The sequence below is a fragment of the Python bivittatus genome, unplaced genomic scaffold, assembly GCF_059951505.1.
Source record: "Python bivittatus isolate LINGU-HERP-01145 unplaced genomic scaffold, Pbiv_v1 ctg000080_np1212, whole genome shotgun sequence".
NCBI classification, from domain to species: domain Eukaryota; kingdom Metazoa; phylum Chordata; class Lepidosauria; order Squamata; family Pythonidae; genus Python; species Python bivittatus.
The window spans coordinates 43,984,124-44,003,286 of record NW_028277035.1 but is presented as its reverse complement, the minus strand read 5'-3'; the positions used below and the strand labels follow the sequence as shown (position 1 = coordinate 44,003,286).

The 19,163-nt window shown below is 39.5% G+C and overlaps 1 protein-coding gene across 2 annotated transcripts in view; it reads right to left on the bottom strand.

Annotated features, from left to right (window-relative positions):
* FAM193B (family with sequence similarity 193 member B) overlaps positions 1–19,163 on the bottom strand; it is a 34,211-nt gene that overhangs the window by 8,836 nt on the left and 6,212 nt on the right. Inside the window, exons 2-7 of one of the 2 annotated variants that reach the window (XM_025164511.2) lie at positions 7,367–7,606; positions 6,684–6,900; positions 6,151–6,351; positions 5,205–5,601; positions 1,106–1,301; positions 339–575 (exon numbers count right to left, since the gene is read on the bottom strand). In XM_025164511.2, coding sequence (XP_025020279.2) covers positions 339–575; positions 1,106–1,301; positions 5,205–5,601; positions 6,151–6,351; positions 6,684–6,900; positions 7,367–7,606 — 1,488 coding nt within the window. The remainder of the gene's footprint in view (positions 1–338; positions 576–1,105; positions 1,302–5,204; positions 5,602–6,150; positions 6,352–6,683; positions 6,901–7,366; positions 7,607–19,163) is intronic. The other variant, XM_088133939.1, reaches the window with a different exon arrangement.

The window sequence follows — 19,163 nt, the reverse complement described above, 5'->3', positions numbered from 1 at the left end:
GTTCTTGTCCAAACCTATCCTCATTTGAGATTTAGCCTTCTGGAAGGCTGTAAAGAACTGCCTCTTCCCTCAGGAGCTGGGATAGGGTGAGATGGATGGTTTTCTTGGAGGCATCCAGGCTTTTATTTCTAGAGCTTTAATTGTCTTTTGGGTTTATTGCTGTTGTGAGCTGCCTAGAATTGTTCTAAGATGGGTGGCCATACAAATCTTTTTAATTTGTGTGTGTGTGTGTGTATAAAAATAAATAGCCATTTATTATGTAGTGTTCTTTTCCCATTATACCATTTTGCTAGGTGTAGGATGCTCATTTTTACCCACTCATGTGCACGTAAGCCCACCTTCTTCTTCTGCTTGTGGCGCGCACGCTTGGCAGCCTTGGCACTGTTCAGAGGCTTCGGCTCAGTGCTGTTAATATAATCCAGCAGCTCATCCACGTCCCGGTGGTCTACAGCTGGTTCTCCCGAGCTACTGCTATGCCCCAGCTTTTGAGGAAGTTCCTCTTTTCTCTTGGTCAGTCTGGAGCGCAGCTTTTCTCGGATCTCAGCATAGTTCCGGCTTGTTGGAGCAGCTGGAGGCTGTGGACAGAGTTGACTGTTGGCTAGCTATAAATCACTGAGTTGCCACCCCAAATTATCCCCAAGAGATACCACTCCCAGGATTTTTCATGTTCTCTCCTTCCTTGGCCCAGAATTTTGCAAAGGAAATCTTATCCATCTAAGCCAGTGTTTCTCAGCCTTGGCAACTTTAAGATGCATGGACTTTGACTCCCAGAATCCCCCAACCATCATTCCATGCTGGCTGGGGGATTCTGGGAGTCGAAGTCCATACATCTTACAGTCGTCAAGGTTGAGAAACACACTGATCTAAGTGTTTACCCTCAGTTCTGAAGAAATCCCAGTTGAAACACTGAGTACAAGTTACAGCAGAATTCAAAACCTGGGACAAGAACAGTCCAAGACAGAGTTAACTCAACTTGAAGAAGGCCAGCACTAGAATGAGAAAGGGAGGTGCTGTGCCTCCATTACCAGAACGGTGTCCTTCCAAGCTGTCACGTGAAGTCTAAAAGTATAGATTAGGGGTGGCTGCTGGCCGTGCTTTCACTTACCGCATTGTGGCCAAAGAACTCACAGTAGCAGCAGTCACAGAATTTCCCATCTTTCTGGGTAGTGGAGGATGAGGTGCAGGAGCTACGCTCAGAGCTGCTGTCCTCATCCTCACCAAGCCCCTCATCTGCCTCACAGGACTGTGGTGCATGACAACTTGTACCGTTTGGGAACTTATGACCCTTGCAGGCAGGGTCCCTGTGAGAGAAAGAGGGAAAAAGAAAAACAAGGTAAGAAAATGCATCCTGGAAGGATTCTCAGCTTCCAGCGGACATGCTGGATTGATGTCTACTGTCAAGAATGAGTTGGATGAATGCCAGTATATTAAAGCCCCATCCAGGTAAGACAGAAATACTGTCAGAAGGTTTGCCTGACTATGGCAGAAAAGATATTTGGGAATAGAGCAAGTTCACATCTTGGGCTACTCTTAGACTTGATTTTGTCAATGGATCCTCAAAGGTATTTGTACCTTTCACTCATTTTGATAGGTGCACAGCTACATCTCTCCCTGGAAAAGGGCAGATTCGTTATTCTCATGCTTTGTTTATTCAGATTGATTATTATAATGCATTATATGTGGGGCTGCTTTTGAAAAGTGTTCGGAAATTCCAGCAGTAAAGAACACAGTGAAATTGCTAACAAGAACTCACTATGTCCCCTCCACCAGAGAAGTTCACTGGTGTCTTCAGGCTACAGACTCTGCCCCAGTCCAACCTACCTCACAGGACTGTTATAGAGAAAAATAGGAGGAGGGAATGCTATGTATACTACCTTGAGCCCCTGAACAAAACATCTTAAAGTTGCTGAGGTTGAGAAACACTAGTTTAGGTGATGTAGTAGGATAGGAAAGACCCAAGTCCACCCTCAGACATGAATGACTTTAGGCTAATCCTTCTGTCTCTCAGCCCAACTTACCTTACAAGGTTGTTGCAGTGGGGAAAAATTAGAGGACACTGCTATGTCTACCACCTTGAACTCCTAGAGGAAAGGTGGGACATGACTCTAATAAAATAAATAAATGCTTAACGGACATTTGCCCTCACATCCACCCTGGCTACAGAGGTAGTGCAGGGGGGTAAAAAAAGATCTTTCTACCTTTGGAGTTTCCTCCCTGCCAAAACCTTTGGTTTTCAGATCATAGGCCTAGTTTTACCCAAGCGGCATAGAACCTGCTTCAAGTACTGTCTCTAGTTCTGATTGCCACACTTGAAAATAGATTCAGATACATTCAAACAGGTTCAAAGAAGGGAAAGAAAAGTAGTTGGGGGCGCAAGATTATATCCTACGATAAATAAAAGAAACGATTTATGTTTAACTGTGAGAAGAAAAGGTTGTGGGGAAATACAATCCTATCATTAAATCCATGAAGTGTGATCACCCAGAATAAAGCCAGAACATACTTTCCCTCATCCCACCATGTAAGAAGACACATGATAATGACTTTGCTGCAAGAACACAGATTTCATTTGTACATAAGAATAAATTGCTAACAGTAAGAGTGGTTCAATGATGGAGCCATGGCCTAAGGAGGCAGCCATTTCTCAGCCTGGGTAAAGTCTAAAACACTTTAAAATGGGTTCCTGCATCAAGAAAGGTTGGTTTGAATGGTCTAAATGACCCTTTCCAATTCTATGCTTATATCTGTTTGGTATTTACAAAGCTCACTTGCTGCTGCTATTCCTTCTGCTCTCTGTTACTGCAACCCATTACTGTTCTTTTTAATTGTGTTCAACAAAGTATATGAAATTGTGAGTCACCTTGGACATTTGTATGGAAAGATACAATGCAGAACCCTCTAATAACCTCCATTCATATTCCTCCAAAGGATGTGCAAAGTTCCATATCCTGGTTGTAAAAAGTACAAATTTTCTCTTGGAATGTGCCAATCCAACCATTCTGGAGTAGCTTATCATTCTGTTTTTTTACTCAGACACTACAAACCACTTCCTGTTCTGGAATAATAATTTTCAGTTCTGGTACAAATAAAATCTTCTCCAGTTCTAGTACAAATAAAACAACATCTAGATATACCTAGAATTCCTTTGAGTATTTGGGACAAGAAAAATATGATGAAGACAAATCAACTCCAAAGTTGATTTTTATTTTAAGAGGTTTTTCTATTTTTACTCCTTCCCTTGTTTTAAGCGAATTTATATACTACTAAATAATATTTTGAGGGCAGGATCTTCTTTTGAGAGTCTTACTCCATAAATTACATTTGCCTGTTGAGAAAGGGATATTGGGATTTAATTTTCCACATTTTCAGACCTATCACTGAGCATTTATTTTAGCTTCAGTTACTAGTTGGAACAAGGTTTTTCAGAATTTAACTCCTCTTTGGGCTCAGCTGAAAAATTGTTATTAAAGCCTACTAAAATCTTGAGAAGTACTGGGATCTTTCTCAAGGGAAGTTTCAATACCTGCACTTTATGCTGCAAGAAATATATGGAAAATATTGGATCACCAATATAGTTTTGGTCCTTTACCCATTAAAAATTTAATTAAGATCAACTCTAAATAACTGGTACATCTTTTGTGGAGACATACTCGGTTCCTTAAAACATGATTATCTTAGACGAAAGTAGCTCTGTTAAAGCGGTTTTTAAACTTTATAAAACTTAAGAACTTGATTTACTTCAAAATGCTCCTTGATACCTTATTCAACTTAGCCATTTATTATTTGGACTTGGACTATTTCTGCTTCTGAAAGTCTGTGTCTGTTAAAGAACTTGGAAGAAATAACTGACATTCCCAAACCAGTAAGAAATCAATACTATTTCTATGATTTTCTGACCAGAATGTCCTGTTCTAGCAAAGTAATGACAGATTGTTTTTAAAACTGTAAAATGAGTGTCTTCTGATAAAAATGTGGTTAATACAAGAAGAAAAAAATACTGTTTCTTCTTTACTGGACACCCCAGAGCATATCCAACAATGGTTTGTTATGGTTGTCTTGCTCTGGGAATTATAGTTAAGAGATAAAATATTAAATTCATTACAGATTTGGCATATTCTACTCTTGCCACAGTAAAGGCTGAAATTCACAGAACTGTCAAACTGCCTTTAGGTCAACTGCTGGTTCTGAAATAGAAATTATTTTAATTGTAATTTTTGTTGTGTTTTTTTCTTATATTGCTTTTGTGTGGATTGGTTGTTACACACCCAGAATTAAGATGGGCAGCCATATAAATTATCTAAATAAAAAAATAAATACCCACCCTCTTCTTAGCTATTTTTCCAGTACTTGGAATTTATCAAGGCATCAAAAATTGCAAATCTTTCACATGCAGTGATTCATCAGCACTGGAATTATACAACACTGGAAGGATAAAGCTATGCCTGATTAGTAGAGTGGACTGCTGATATGTGTGTTTGTCAATAATCTGAATTATTCTTTTGTTGAGTGGGGCAAGGCAGAGGACTTTTGATTAAAGTAGTCTAATTTTCTGGAGTTGTTTGGTTTATGATACAAATTTCCAGATTTGTATCCAGATGCTTTTTCATTTTTAACTACTATATAATTTTTGTTGCCAGTAAAACAGTAAGAAGGAATAAAAACAATAAGCAATGCTGGTTCTTATTTAACTTCTGTCACATATCCTTCCGTATGGCAACATTAACTCTTGATGAAACAAATTAGGACTTAGCCATCAATGGGACAGCTACGCACAATATAAAATTGTCTAAAGCTGGCATTTTGATTTAAGGGATTAAATCAAGTCCAAAAGACAATTGCTTCTGACTGTAGTTCTTGAGAACAAGAATCAACAGCCCTCTTTGGCAACCAGAAAGAACACAGGAGGAGAAAAGCCAGATTATCAATGTAACTACCTATAAAATATTTGGAAAAGAGTCTAACGCCCTGCCTACTAGGCCATTAGTTTGCTTGATGTTTTTAAGGATTAGTTCACACCAAGCAGGTATGATGTTCCACAGGATGTTATTCTCAGTCTAACATCAGACATTCCAAAAGGATGTATCCAATGAGAGCTATGATTTTTGACAGCTCTGGCAAGACCAACTGGCAAACTATGAGGGGAAATGCAGCAAGCATTCCAATTAAAAATATTGGGAATGCACTGCAGTCAGAACTCCACTTACCTGTTGGTACTGGGTAGCTGATGTGATGCAGTAGGAGGCCCCAAGGAACCACTGCAGTGCCCGTTGCAGGGATGGGTGCAGCCTACAGGAGGTGGAATCTTCAGCAGTGGCACATTGGCAGTGGGTAAGTGTGGGCTCTTACAAGATCCTGTAGGAGGGGATTCTGCTCCTGGTTTGGGGGCTGGTGCATGTGGACTAAGGGCTGGTGTAGGAAATGGGGCCGCCTGCGGTGAAGAGCTCAAATGAACGTGAGGAGGAGAGCTGTAGGGCCCAGCGTGGGCAGGCATCTGCTTTGCAGGAAGGAGTGCCGGTGGCTGCGAGGGGAGGCCTGTGGGGCTGTTGGGTGGAGCAGTGAGGTCCACATGCCGGTGGTGCTCTGAGGAGTGGAAGGCCTCTCCTGCAGCCAGATGGGAACAAAGTAATGTTAGGTCTAATCCTTCACAGCAGAAACTTTCATGAACTACTGAGAGGATGAAAATACCCAGAGACACTAAGCCCATACATCAAATACACCCCGCCATATACTACTGTTTCCTCCCACAAAATATTTTCCTCCTGTAATATCTCCAAAGGTCTAGGGCTACATACCTAGACATCACAGTAAAATCCAACCCAGCACTGTGATCAGCTATATGCCTTCTCGCACTTGGCATTTTCACAAGTAACAAGTTCTCCAAGACCATTTTAGAAAGTCCAACCCAAGCTCAATGACATACAGGATGCTTCAAGATCTAAGTCCATTCAGTGACCCCAAGAGATGGCCAAAGAAGTCAACCCTGGCTGGTTTGGATCTGTCAGACAAAAGCCCCATATTCAATCAGAAGAAAAAGGCTCTCTGGAGTCCAGGAGGAAGAAAGAGCCTTCAGTGGGGAGCCCAACAATGTGGTGGTGTTTTTTGCCCTGCCAATTGGTCTGTTGGCCTTCCCTAGGCCCTGCATATACAGACCTGGTGGGGTGGGTCTCCGACACATGCTCTTGAACTGCTTGGGAAGTGTTTTGCAGAAGTCGAGTGAGGTAGGCAGAGGTGAGTCTGGGGTGCCGCTGGGAGCTGGGGTGAGCGCGTGGCTGTAAGGACAGGCTTTGAGCCCACCTCCTACAGCAGGGGCCTGGTTGACACACTCCGGAGGGAGGCCGGGGTGCTTGTCACCTGAAACGGAGTCAGAAATGGAGCTGGCTGCCCTCCAGGCCCCTAGGTCACCTCCCCACTTGTGGAACCTTATCTGGGTCCAAGAAAAAGGATGGAGATCGTAGAGTCTCTGGTGATAAGCCTAGTAAGCAGAAGCTTTCCTGTGAGTATTACTTGGCCCCAAGAGAAGACACCTTACCTTCTCTGGACCAGCAGATGTGAACACTTTCTCAATATAGTTGTGCAATATCCATCCCCATAACTAACAACAGCCTCCATGAAGAAGCTATAGGGAGAATTCCACTACCAAAAGGGAGAAGACAATCACTAGATCAGGGCCAACATGAACTCACCTGGTACAACAGGTGTTCCCCCAAGGGAGCTCCCCTGAGCTGCCCCATTTGCATGCTGGGAGTTCCAGAGCCCCGAGAGCTTGTGCGCGGACAGGAAGGAGCTGGGGTCCCAGTCTCCCGAGTTCCCGTGGCACGAAGATGAAGATGATGAAGACGAAGAGGAGTGGGAGCCTGCCCCGCAGGATTGTGACTTACAGGCCGTATGTGACAGTGAGACCTGGGAAGAGAGTTGATGGCTTAAGCAGCCAACTATTCCAATTCATCACCTTTGTTTGGAAAAGCAAGCTACTGACTAACCTATGTGGGAACATAACATTGGACTAATTTTTTCCTACTCAGGCCCTTCATGACAATAGCATAGAAGAGTAAACTGCAGGCTCTTTAGGGAGAGGACAGCCTTGCCTTCAACTGTATTTCCTTTCCTACCACCAAAAAAGAAACAATGATAAAAAAAAAAAAGACCTAAAGCCCTATATCTGTACAAAAAATGTACATCTAACAATATCACAGCTGGCAAATCTCACAGCTTGGAACTCAAAGCAATTAGAATTGTGTTCGTCAAGTTTGAGAATGCCAAAATCCAGACAGACCTTTGATGCAGACATTAACCCTTTGTTACCCAATGACATCTGCCTGGAATGAGCCATGAACCTTCAAATATTTCTGTAGAGTTAAATGCTTACCGCCAGAGCCTGCTCCTGGACTGCTCTTCTTTCTTCCTCTTCTACACTCTGCCTACAACTTTGGCAGATCCACAGTGGCATCTCTCCCAGAAGGTTCTGCACCAATGTTGGTACAAAGTCTGGGGGCAGCCGCTCACCTGGGGATACCAGCCCATTATGGGATGGCCCTCCCCAGTCTTTGCGCTCCCGGTGGCACAGCAAGCAGCACGTCTGCACCGACTGGTTGGAAGTAGGCAGCACCTGCAGCAGAACAACAAAAATATACCAGGGCATGTTGCTAAGAGGAAACATCCAGACAACCATTTTCTCAAGGTACATGCCTACAGTGCTTGCCTGAAGCTCTTAGTGCTAGGGCAGTGCAAAACATTCAAAAGGGTGCTTTGCAAAGTGCATTGGTCTAAATGAAGTGCTCCTCCTCAAAACCCTGAGACAGCCACACCCTCTGGAAGACTCGGTGTGATTGTTTCAAAGGCTTTCTTGGATTGTCTGCACGCAGGCACAGATTGAACTTCCTCTGGATCTGCTGGTGAAACAAGGAGGCTGGGCAAGCAGACAACCTGTGAAACCCTTGAGAAAGTTATGCTGAGTCTTCTGGAGGATGCAACTGCTTCAATGAGTCAAGGACCAATACATGCCAACACATTTTGCAAAGCGCCCCTTCAAATGCCTTGCACAATCCTACTAGTTACCAGTAGCAGATATAGGAGTGGGAGAGAGACAGAACAGCTTGTGATTGTAGAAGAGACATAAGGAACAAGGAGGGCATATCTCTCTTTCCACCAACTTCTGCCTCAGCCTAGTATGCTGCCTCCCCCTTTACCCAATATTTTGAGGGCTATGTCAAAGGCCTCTGGGCTCAGCCTATCCTTTGCTTGATACTTAGTGTGAATGAAGATGGAAGAACAGCTGCAAGACACAAGACAGATATTCTCCTTGCTGCTCCTTTCACTCCTCCCACACAAGAAGACCTAGTCTTCAGCTTCCTGTCTGGGTCTGGGGTGGAAGCTTGGCAACAAATCGGACCCAGTGCTGTGAAAAAAAGGTGAAAAGCATGAAGAGTTAAGGGCAGGGCTGTGTTGCCTCCCACCAAGTGAAAAACCTGGGACAATAGGCTGTGTATTGAATGGCTGTGGCAAAGCAGATGGCCTCTCAGTCCCAAGGTGAGACAAAGTGCACAGAATGCATTAGCGAGAGACAGAAGGCATGCTGGTCTGCGCTTCTCATAACATCTGAAGGAACAGGTGTGCTCAGGGGGCTGGGATGGCCAATCAAAGTGGCAAGAGAAAAAATTTGTATCATACCAAAGACTGGTAACACCAGACCATACCTGATAAATCAATCAGATCCACAGAATAGAAAAAGGCAAAAAACAAAACAAAACAAAAACCCTGTGTATCTATTTGCTAGAAGGCAAGTAATTTTTTCAGCACAAGTTGTCTATTATTCACCTGGATAATCTAACCTATGAGGTTAGCTAACCAAGTTTTGGAGTACTGCCATTAAGAACAGTTGAGTTACAACCATTAAAAATGTTGCACTAAAGACAGCTGTAAACTTCTTTTGTACCCAACTGGCTAATCTCAGGCTAATCTAAACTAGCTTTTCTCAGGTAGGATTAAATTTTCCACAATTCCCAGAAGACTCAACACATCTGAAGAACATCAGGTTGGGGAAGGGTCATCTATTAAATATTCAAGGGTATTTTGATTAAAATCAATACCCCATATTTACCTGAATTTAAGATAATATCCCACATAATTAAAAAGAAAAATGAGAGAAGAAAAATCTGCCTCCATGATTGTATTTCTCAGAGAATTATTTTCCCTTTTTAAAGATACATTGCAGAAAAATTCCTTTAATAAATATAGTATTTATTCCAAAAGTTTTAAAATCAGCCTAGCCTACAGGTCTTCCATCACTAGTAGATAATTACTACCACTTTTCACTACCCTATTTTGCTTATGCTTCACAAACAATTAGTAAAAGTAAAGCATTGGTTATATAATACAAAGCAATACTGGCTATAGATTTCACCAAGCTTTAGCTTTCAGGTATACTGCCTTGCTCTCTTGTCATTAGAGTTTTTCCGAAAGCTGTATGGAACCCTATCCATCTTCCCTGGTAAATGATGTGAATGTCTATTCTACAGCATTTCTACCCTGCTTTTAGTGAGCTTTCCATTCATTAAGCAATTAGGAGCTTGATGAACCTCTTTCATCTTGTTAATTTATTTATTAATTAAATTATTAACTTGATTATTTTTCCTCTATTAGGCCTCAAATGAAGCTAAGTAGCACCAACTAAACAGTTGTTTTGTCACAGGTCTGATTCAAATATTCACTGTGCACTTGTATTTACTGTACAGGATTCTATCCAAAGTTCTGTACTACATGTGAGAATGCTAACTCTGAAGCCTTCTGCTGAAAGTGGCAGAGAGCCACTGAAATGGGCTAGGATGTGTTTATATATAGGCAGCCTAGATTATGTACAGTCATACTTCAAAATCAGAGCTGCTGCTCTTTTTCCACACACACAGCTTGAACTGAGCACTCCCCTATCTTTGCAACTCTTCAGACAGACATCTAATCAGCATATCCAGTTCTGACTCAGTACTCTATTTTGCCTCTTCCTGGTTCAAACAGGCTGTCTAATTTTAAAGAAAACATTCTTAAACACAGAAATCACAATCTGTAAGAGCCCTATTTGTAGATGATGATGATGACGATATAATTAAAAAACTATAAAAGTTGATGAAGGAAGTGATAATGATATCACAGGGATCAGCCGATCAGTACTTTCTACAGCTAGCCTCTGTAGAAAAAGGAAATGTTAGTTTCCACAAAGATAGATTCTGAAGGGAAGTTTCCATGCACGTATAAAACATTAATGATACAGTATTGTATTGTAAGACCAAGACCATCCCTTGTGCTTTGAAGGTGAAAGTAAAATAAGCCCCAACGGACCCAGCCCCTGCTCCCATCCACACATACTAGTCATGCATGCAAAGGGCATCTAAGTTTTATCAATTAAATCATCTAAAATTCCTCCACACAAGAGGAATCTGGGCTAATCAAGATATCCCCTTATACAGAAGAGTTCTGCACACATACACTGGCATACATGACAATGCCTCATGTCTGCTGAGTGCATCAGCAATGGAAAGATGCAAGGTTAGACCTCACCTCCCCATGGCCACTTCTTGCTTTCTTTGAATGAGAACTTTTGTCTCCATCGCCCCATGCCCCTTGCATTTATTTATTTATTTATGCAATTTATCTACTGCCTTAATCCTAGTGGACTCTAGGCAGTCTACAAATATTAGAATAACAGCAACAAATAATATACTATATTAAATTATTAAAACTACCATAAGGGTGTAGAAAGCACTATGTCCATGTAACATCACCAGTCATATATTTATACACAACCCCAGATTTAAAGACCTATTCATCTCTGAAGTTTCTTGTCTTCACTCTTTACTCTCCTTTTGCCTCATTGTTGAGGACAGCATAATTCCATATATGTTACTTTGAGGCTTTGAAGAAAGGGCAGGACAAAAATGAGAGAATAAGTTCATACACTATTTTTTCATAAGCAATCCTTCCCTGTAAAAAGGAGGTAGTATGGTTCCCAGGACTGATGAAATGTAGGTGAAGATCTTTATACTGGATCCTGCTTTAATTCAGAAAGAAATTCAATTGACATTACTAAAAGACATGCATGGTATGTCTCAGAATGGACCGCTCTGTTAAAAAATTATCTGAAGCTTGATCACATCATGGCTGGTGCCTCAGTTTCAAAGAAATGAATCATTAACAACGTGTGTTAGGTTATGTTCTCCCCACTGACTATGCAGTAAGCAAATTTCTTACTTTTTCCGTATTTCTCCATTTTGCTAGAGATTCATCAGTCAGATCCAACATCTGGCACTTTTCTAAACAATGAGACACTTTGCTTCCACATTAGCCTGTTTTTAGCTGATTACATTCAGTGCTGTCAAATATTCACAGTGTTCAATGTCTTTCTAACTCATTTCTCAATGGGCAGAGTAATACTCCATTATATAAAAGACCTCCTATTAAAGTTTTGCTCCTATTAAAAATATCAGAATTGCTCCTATTAGTTAGGCTTTCTTAGAAGATGCATAACATCTGTATATTGTCACATCATACTACTCTCTCAATATGATGATGAATGCTAGCAAACCAGAGGGGCTAACCAACTGAAGATAATAGTAAGTACCCTACCCCCATACTCAAGAATCTTTTCTGTTAATTATTCATTTTTGTATAGCCAACAGCTATCTTGCTATCCAACTTTATTTTATTTATTTTATTTATTGGATTTCTCCCCCGCCCATCTCCCCCACAATAGGGGACTCTGCGCGACTTACAAAAAACATTAAAACTATAAATACATCTAAAACACATAAAACATCCAAAATTTAAAACAATACTAAAAAAAGGAAGATCCAAGCAGATGGAAAATGGAAAACTTCCTGTCATTTGTAGACATATTTGATATGGGTTTACTTTAAACCACTGATTCACTGGGAGCTTACTTCCAGTCCCTGCATGCAGCTTTGAGCATTTAAAACTAACCAATCCAGTTTCAAACCTTAATCTCTACATGCCATTTTATTTTGGACCTCAAATCCACAATGTAGGCTTTGTGACAATTATTTTACACAAAAGCTATTGCAAAGTATTCTAGTTCTTCCATCATTCAGCCATCTCTCCCAACATCATTAAGACACATACGATGACTATTTTGAAGAACCTTGTCTATTTGAGAAGCCTTTCCAATTTGCAACAAAACATATAAATAACAGTTCATCCTCAGAAAATAAACATTTATCACCCATGTTACCTGTAACCCGTAAAGGTGAATTAAGATTATGGAAGAGACTTTGGCAAATAGCACATGCAAAGGAAATGCCATAAGAAAAACTGTGTTGATGTAAATACGTTTTAAATCAACTCTAGGTTTATTTTTGCCAACCCTAAATTTAAACAGAAAACACTGTTTTCTTATTTTATATTTTATAAAATGAAAATAATTGGTATTAATTAGTCTCAGCAGAGACAACATTTTGAAAGAAAACAACCCTCTCATATTTATTATTTAAACTGGTTCCACACAATATATTAGATCAAAAAATACATCACTGAAAAGGCAAAATTCTAATTAGAATCAGTGATTTCAATTACATTCTTTCTTGGTCCTGTATCCAACCAGCAAAATGAAGTATTGAGCATGCTTAGACAATCCTCAGGGGTCATTATCTTTCAGCATAATGTTAAGGGAGAAGAGAGAAATAAAATATTGTAGTGGCCATGTTCCTATTTCTGAGTATGTGCTTGGAATATAACTGGATAAACTGTTTTTTATTCCCCACCCCACCCCTTGTACATAGGAATTATTACAGGGTTTATTAACTAAAATCTTGATCAAATTAAGTTCCAAACTTACTCTAGCTATAGTGTGTGCTTCTAACTAGCTTAGATACTATGTTTCTAGCTAACACCTGAGACATGATGCTAGCCAGGTGGCCCCCCAGAGATCCCCTTTCAAATACTTGGGGAGAATATACTGCATAACACAGCTAGTTCAGATTTTTACTGCTTTTAGATATGCTTCAAGTAAGAATATCTTTTCCTTCCTATGCACAGATACGTAGTCAACAAACCTTCCCCATCACATAGAAACCTTCACTAGTGTATGCTTTCTCTTTAACACTCTTGGTTAATTACTAAGGAGCTTGTTCTTAAAGTTATTCGGGTTAAGTTGCACAGGCTGCATCACATCTTCCTATCTCTTGAGAGTGCCTCATTTTGATTCCTCACCTGTAGGAAACTTGTTAATACCTCATTTTAAAGACATTCTACAAGAATAATGTTGTTCTTTAAAAAGTCTGGATGATTAATTTAACCTTTGGACAATGAAGAATTGGGGAATTTTGAGCATCTGTGGGGGGAAGAAGCTGATTGTAGACCACAATGAAGAATATTCATTTGAATTAGACCTAAACCTTCTAAATCTGTAGACCAATCAGCCAAGCATTCAACAAATTCTCAAGGGAAATTTTAACTGGTAAGCTTGTGATTTAATAGCTTGTTTACCTTTTTTTTTAGCTTTCTGGTTTATTACTATAGCAAGAAAACAAACACAGGCCTATTTAATAACTAGCAAATTTATGTGAAAATAGTCTGATATTAAACAACAGAAAAACTAAACTTATTTCTGTTTAATAGTTCTAAATTACACCATGAAATGTGAGATAACTATATAAAAAAGAATCTAGTGAGGCAGAAAACCTCTCATGGTGATAGCATGGTAATGATTTTTATCAAGGGGTTCTGCTTATAATGCTTTAAAAATTTTGGTTTGTCCTTATCACAGAACAGATGGAGTATTTGCCTATTTAGGCCTTAATAGCCAACATAAAATAGCTGTTGTTACATGAAATCATATGATAGCACTTCTGAATTTCTGGTGGGTGGCTTCTGATGAGAAATCCTTTGCAAAGCGTACACTAGCTTCTTCAGCCTGGCACCCTCCAGATGGTGTTGGGACTGCAGTTCCCAGAATTCTCTGCCAGTAACCTTCCTGGCTGAGAATTCTGGGAGCTGCAGCCCCAACACCATCTGGAAGTCACTAAGACTGATGCAAGTTTTAAATGGCAAAAATACCTTATATATTCATGGATAAGCAGAGAATTTTAGATGCCAAAATACACCAAAATTGGGTGCAGCTTATCCATGAGTATATACGGTTAAGTATTACCATAAACTGAAAAAGTATTACTTTTTTAAAGTACCCATATATCTCGTATATACTCATGGATAAGCCCATCCGCAGATAAGCAGCCAAAATAGCATGAAAAGTCCACTACCTGTGGATAAGCCAACTGTGAAAATTAGAACATACGAAAATTTTGAGGTCAACTTATCTGCAGATGGGCTTATCCATGAGTATATATGGTAAAACAGAGGAAGAATTCCCATGTGACTAAAAATAGGATGGAAGCAGTAGTATGCAGTACCTGAACAAACAGGGATAACAAATAGGTGCTTGTGAGTATCTCTCCAATGCTACTGCTAAAGCTCTCTTCTTGTTCATTCTCCATGTCTCTAAACCACTTTGGCATTCTTTAAGCATGAACTATTCAGAAGAGCTTTGGTGGAGCAGAGGAAAGGGGAAAAAAGCTCATTTTGGAATGAATAGATTTGAATTATTTTATGATAAAAAGTATTATCGATTAAATGGTGCCTATTGAAGAATTATTTGCTACATTTTTCTTCTCACTGTGTATGCTCACAGTATACTTTCCTATGAGCAAATGTTATAATGTTGTAGAGAGGCTAGTAACTATAGAATTCTTAGTGTAAGCTTAGTAGAGGTGGTGTGAAGTGGTTAAGGTGTTGGATTAGAACTGGCAAGATTTAGAGTCAAGTTGATCCTCAGCCATGGAAACTCACTGGGTGACTTTCACCAAGTCACGTTCTCTTAGCCCAGCCTACCTCAAACCTCACAGACTACTTATTGTGGGGATAAAATGGAAATCCTCATGTAAACTGCTTTTAGCTTCTTCCAGAAAGACAGGATATAAAAATTAATTAATACAACTTAGCCTTAGTTGTTAAGGTTTTATTGCTAGATTTTTCTCTCCAATTTGAGTTTTGACCCAGAAGTGGGGGGCTTGGGGGAAGTACATTCCTTTCAGCAGATAATATAGGATTTTTAAATTGAATATTTCTTCAAAACTCTTCAGGAGATGATAAATACCTTAGTACAAAAATTACAATGATTCATCTATAATGGAGGATGTTTCCCTTTCAGGAGGTCTCAAAACTGGGAATTTTGTTCCTCAAAGTTCAGAGATTGATTTGGCCCAAATCCTTGTCTTGCTGGTTGTTTAATTCTGAAACAGCAGAGGAGGGGCTTTGCACCTTGATTTACAGCTCCCACTTCTCAGCTTTTAAGAATACATTGTTGTCTTTGCTAAGACTGAACCACATGCATGAAGAAAAAGAAAATATATCCATTCCTCTTTCCCTCCACTTGACATTTTGTTTCTTGTTATCTGTTCTGGATAAAGCTTCCTTTCATAATGCCCCAGGGAGGCCCACATTAACTACAAGTTATTAGAACAAATGGCAGTTATAATTACTAATTATTTGTGGGTTAGATTCACCTAACACACCAGAGCACAATGTGTTTTGCTTGGGCTTGCCTTGGCATGATTTGTGGTTTGCAAACTATGGTTTATGGCCTAATGTGTGAACTAGGCCACCATGACTTATTCAATAAACCATGGTTAAAACTAATAATGGGTTAACATAATCTGTGAATCTAGTCATAATCTTTTTCAGTATTATGCAATTATTATCCTTGCAACTTCAACAAACAACAGTGGCAGCAAAATGCTTTGCCCATAACAAATGTGAGTTACCTGACTCTTGAGTGTTATGTACATTCTCTAATTCCAGAGCAAGGCTTACAAACCAGGGTTATTTTTCTGACTGACTGGCGAGAAAGACAGTGAACTATCCTTGTCCATTTTCCAACTCAACAAATGAGGAACGAGACTTAGTGATAAATCCCCCCCCCCAATCCATCCAAGTAGCTGGCTATATAGTGGGGATTGGTGTGGGATCCCTGCTGTTTTCTCTCTCCGCCCATGTCTTCCACTGCTCATATAAGCAGAGGCAACAGTCTAGTGCAATGCTTCTCAACCTTGGCTGGGGAATTCTGGGAGCTGAAGTCCAAACATCTTAAAGTTGCCAAGGTTGAGGAACACTGATCTAGTGAAACAAACTAGCATGCCAGCAACCTTTATACACTTGTTAGGAGAACAGCATCTGTAGGATTTTATGACTAGGCTACAAAATAGGAGGCTTCATACTTTGTGCACAAGTGTGTTGCTTCCCTTCTGATGGTGAAGCTACTGGGTGTTTAATGCTAAAGAATAAAAGATGTTCAGTCCCCTGCATATCATTTTTGTCTTGAGCATAATCTTGCAGTGGCTCTGTTGCTGGCATGCAATTAGCCATTTGGGTTCTAATCCAGAGACAGATGCCAACTACAAGTCTGACTTGGTGTGACAGCTGCAAAAAAGAAACATACAAAAATAACTTTTGTTAATGCACCTCTGGATTGTGGCCCTGGGTATTAAGAGTGCAACTGGTACTTCAATCAAGGAGGAGGAGATTTGTTGAGCAGCTATGTTAACTCATCAGCAAAGAATCTTGTAACACCTTTTGCTGCAACAGACTGACTGATACCATCAGGGAATTTGTTAAATCATATTGTCACAATCTGTTTCTGACACCAAGATGACACTAGGCAGGCTTTGGTTTAGTAGCAATGGAAAATAAGAGTTGAGATCAAATACAGGCAGCACAATTTCTACCTAGAACCTGAAGGAAGAGTAAGTCCAAGGCAACTTCAAATAAATTTAGCAGTGATAAGACAGCATTCTGATAGGGAGCTTAGATACTGGTTGCATTTCAGTAGCAAGATTTTATTACAGTACTTACAAGACTTTGAGTCTAACTACTATCAGCTATAACTATAAGAAGCAATCTCAAAATTAGAAAATATTTGCACTCTGTATATTAAACTTGAAGAATATGGGTGTGGTGCTAATCAACTTCAATTACTGTATGGTTAACTTTCTTATATATTTTCTGTGTCTTAAACTATATGGCATATCAGAACCCCACTATGTGAAACTATGCTTAGTACTATTAATCTGTTTTTGAAAAATTGTAACACCTGAGTGCCAATGTGTAGTCAAGCAGCATCCTGTCTCTTTTGCCTCGAAGACAACTTTCATTTTAATAACTTTAATTAGACTATTGTACGTTATCCTCCATAAAACTCATCAGCAAGAGCTACGAAAGTCAGCTCTGCCATTACACTCTTAATTGGTTAGAAATGAGAGGACAAGAGAATTTGCCTCATTGCAGTGAAGCAGACATGTCAACGTAATAATAGACTCCTATACTTTTAAAAGCTGTATAGGAGGAAGATGATCAGTAGGTGCTGCAGTTCCAATGCTACAATGAGAGAACTTATACCTATAGGCTTTCCTTGCTACTTATTTTTAAAGACACAGAAGTTCTGTCCTACGTGATGCAGGACAACAATTACTTTTCAGTATGTTGCTTGCTACTTTCCAGCTTGTGATAAAAACCTCCAAACTGTGACAAGAAAGATGTATGTATGTTGAAGTCTATGTATCCAGCTATGTACAGGCTACATAACTTCAGCTATGATTTAGAGATGCATGGAAAGTGGGTAACAGGCCTGAAGAAGAATGCCATCCTAAAACCTCATTAGTATGCCTAGCAAATTTGCAAATATTTGCACTGTTCCTTTCACACAGCGCTTATAGTATCCATAAGTTACAGGCAAACTGCTGTTTATCCTTCTACTGAACTCCCCTTCATTTTAGTTCTCCTCTACTAAGCATCAAACTTTTTGATATACGATATATGCCAAAACACATGGTTAGTGTAAATGAAACTGTCTGAAAAGCACTTTGAATACCTGAAAATGATACATAAATTCAAAACACTTATTTTGTTTTTAGCAGAATATCTAGTATTCTAATTAAATCATTACTGCATCAATTATGGTTTGAATGAGCACTTTGAGACATGACAAGGTCAGATGCACATGTCTGCATCAATGAATTTAATACTACAACCTTCTCTTTCTGGGAATGAACTTAGAGCTACAAGATCTGGGCTGCAAAATTCTGGATGATCATTAGATGGCAGACAAAATATACAGAAAACTCTTCTTTGCTCTCATCTAGTTGTCCAGATTTTTGTGGCCCAGATCTTGTAGCAGCCTTACAATACTTCTAAGCCACGTGTTATCAGCAGAAACCTCATCTGGTGTCCTAGAATCTCTATATGGGTGCCCACTATTAATCACTCTTTCATAGAAATGAATTAAAAATTCATTACTTGAGGATCTTCCAGGAAATAGAAGAGATGAAACTTCAATTCTATGATTCTCTTCCCTTCCATTTTTGTATTTAAACTAAGGACACAGAACATTAATAATTCCTTCTCTGTTTTCTAAGTTTAGGTGTTACTGTTGTTTGTACCTTTTCTCAATACTATTTTATAAACTGATTTAGGATGGTTAGGTATTTTAAAATGTTGCAACTGAAAGATGGTTCACACATCATACTATGTGATAATGTGGTATGTTTGGTTTTGATTTAACATGATGCATGAATTTAACACTATGGTTTGTAAGCTAACATTTATCACTTAGTATGAACCAGGCACTATGGCTTGTTACACAAATTATAGTTAAAACAAATACGTGAACAGTTTGGAAACCCAAAGTATCTTGCAGTCTTTGTTCCCAGAGTAGCAACTATTCATAAGCCAGTAGTCTTTCTAGTGACTCTAATTTGTGTTTAAAATACTGAAAATGTAGAAATGGACTAATAAAAACTCAGTACAATAGATCATTATTTAGATACTGCAAGCCCTGAGCAATAAAAAAAGCACAAAAGCTGCAATACAACTGAAGCACTAAAAAAAAACATTTTAAAAATATCTGAGGTCTTCAAATATGGCCAAACAATACTACTTTTACAACCTCTAAAACTCATTAAGAATGGAACCAACTTGATCTCTCTCAGAAGGATGCTCCAATACTGAAGTACAACAGAAACAACCCTGTCCTATGAACTTAATAATCTGATGTCACTGGTGATACGACATAGGCCTGTGATAAAAACTCTATGAGATATTGCGGCATTCAG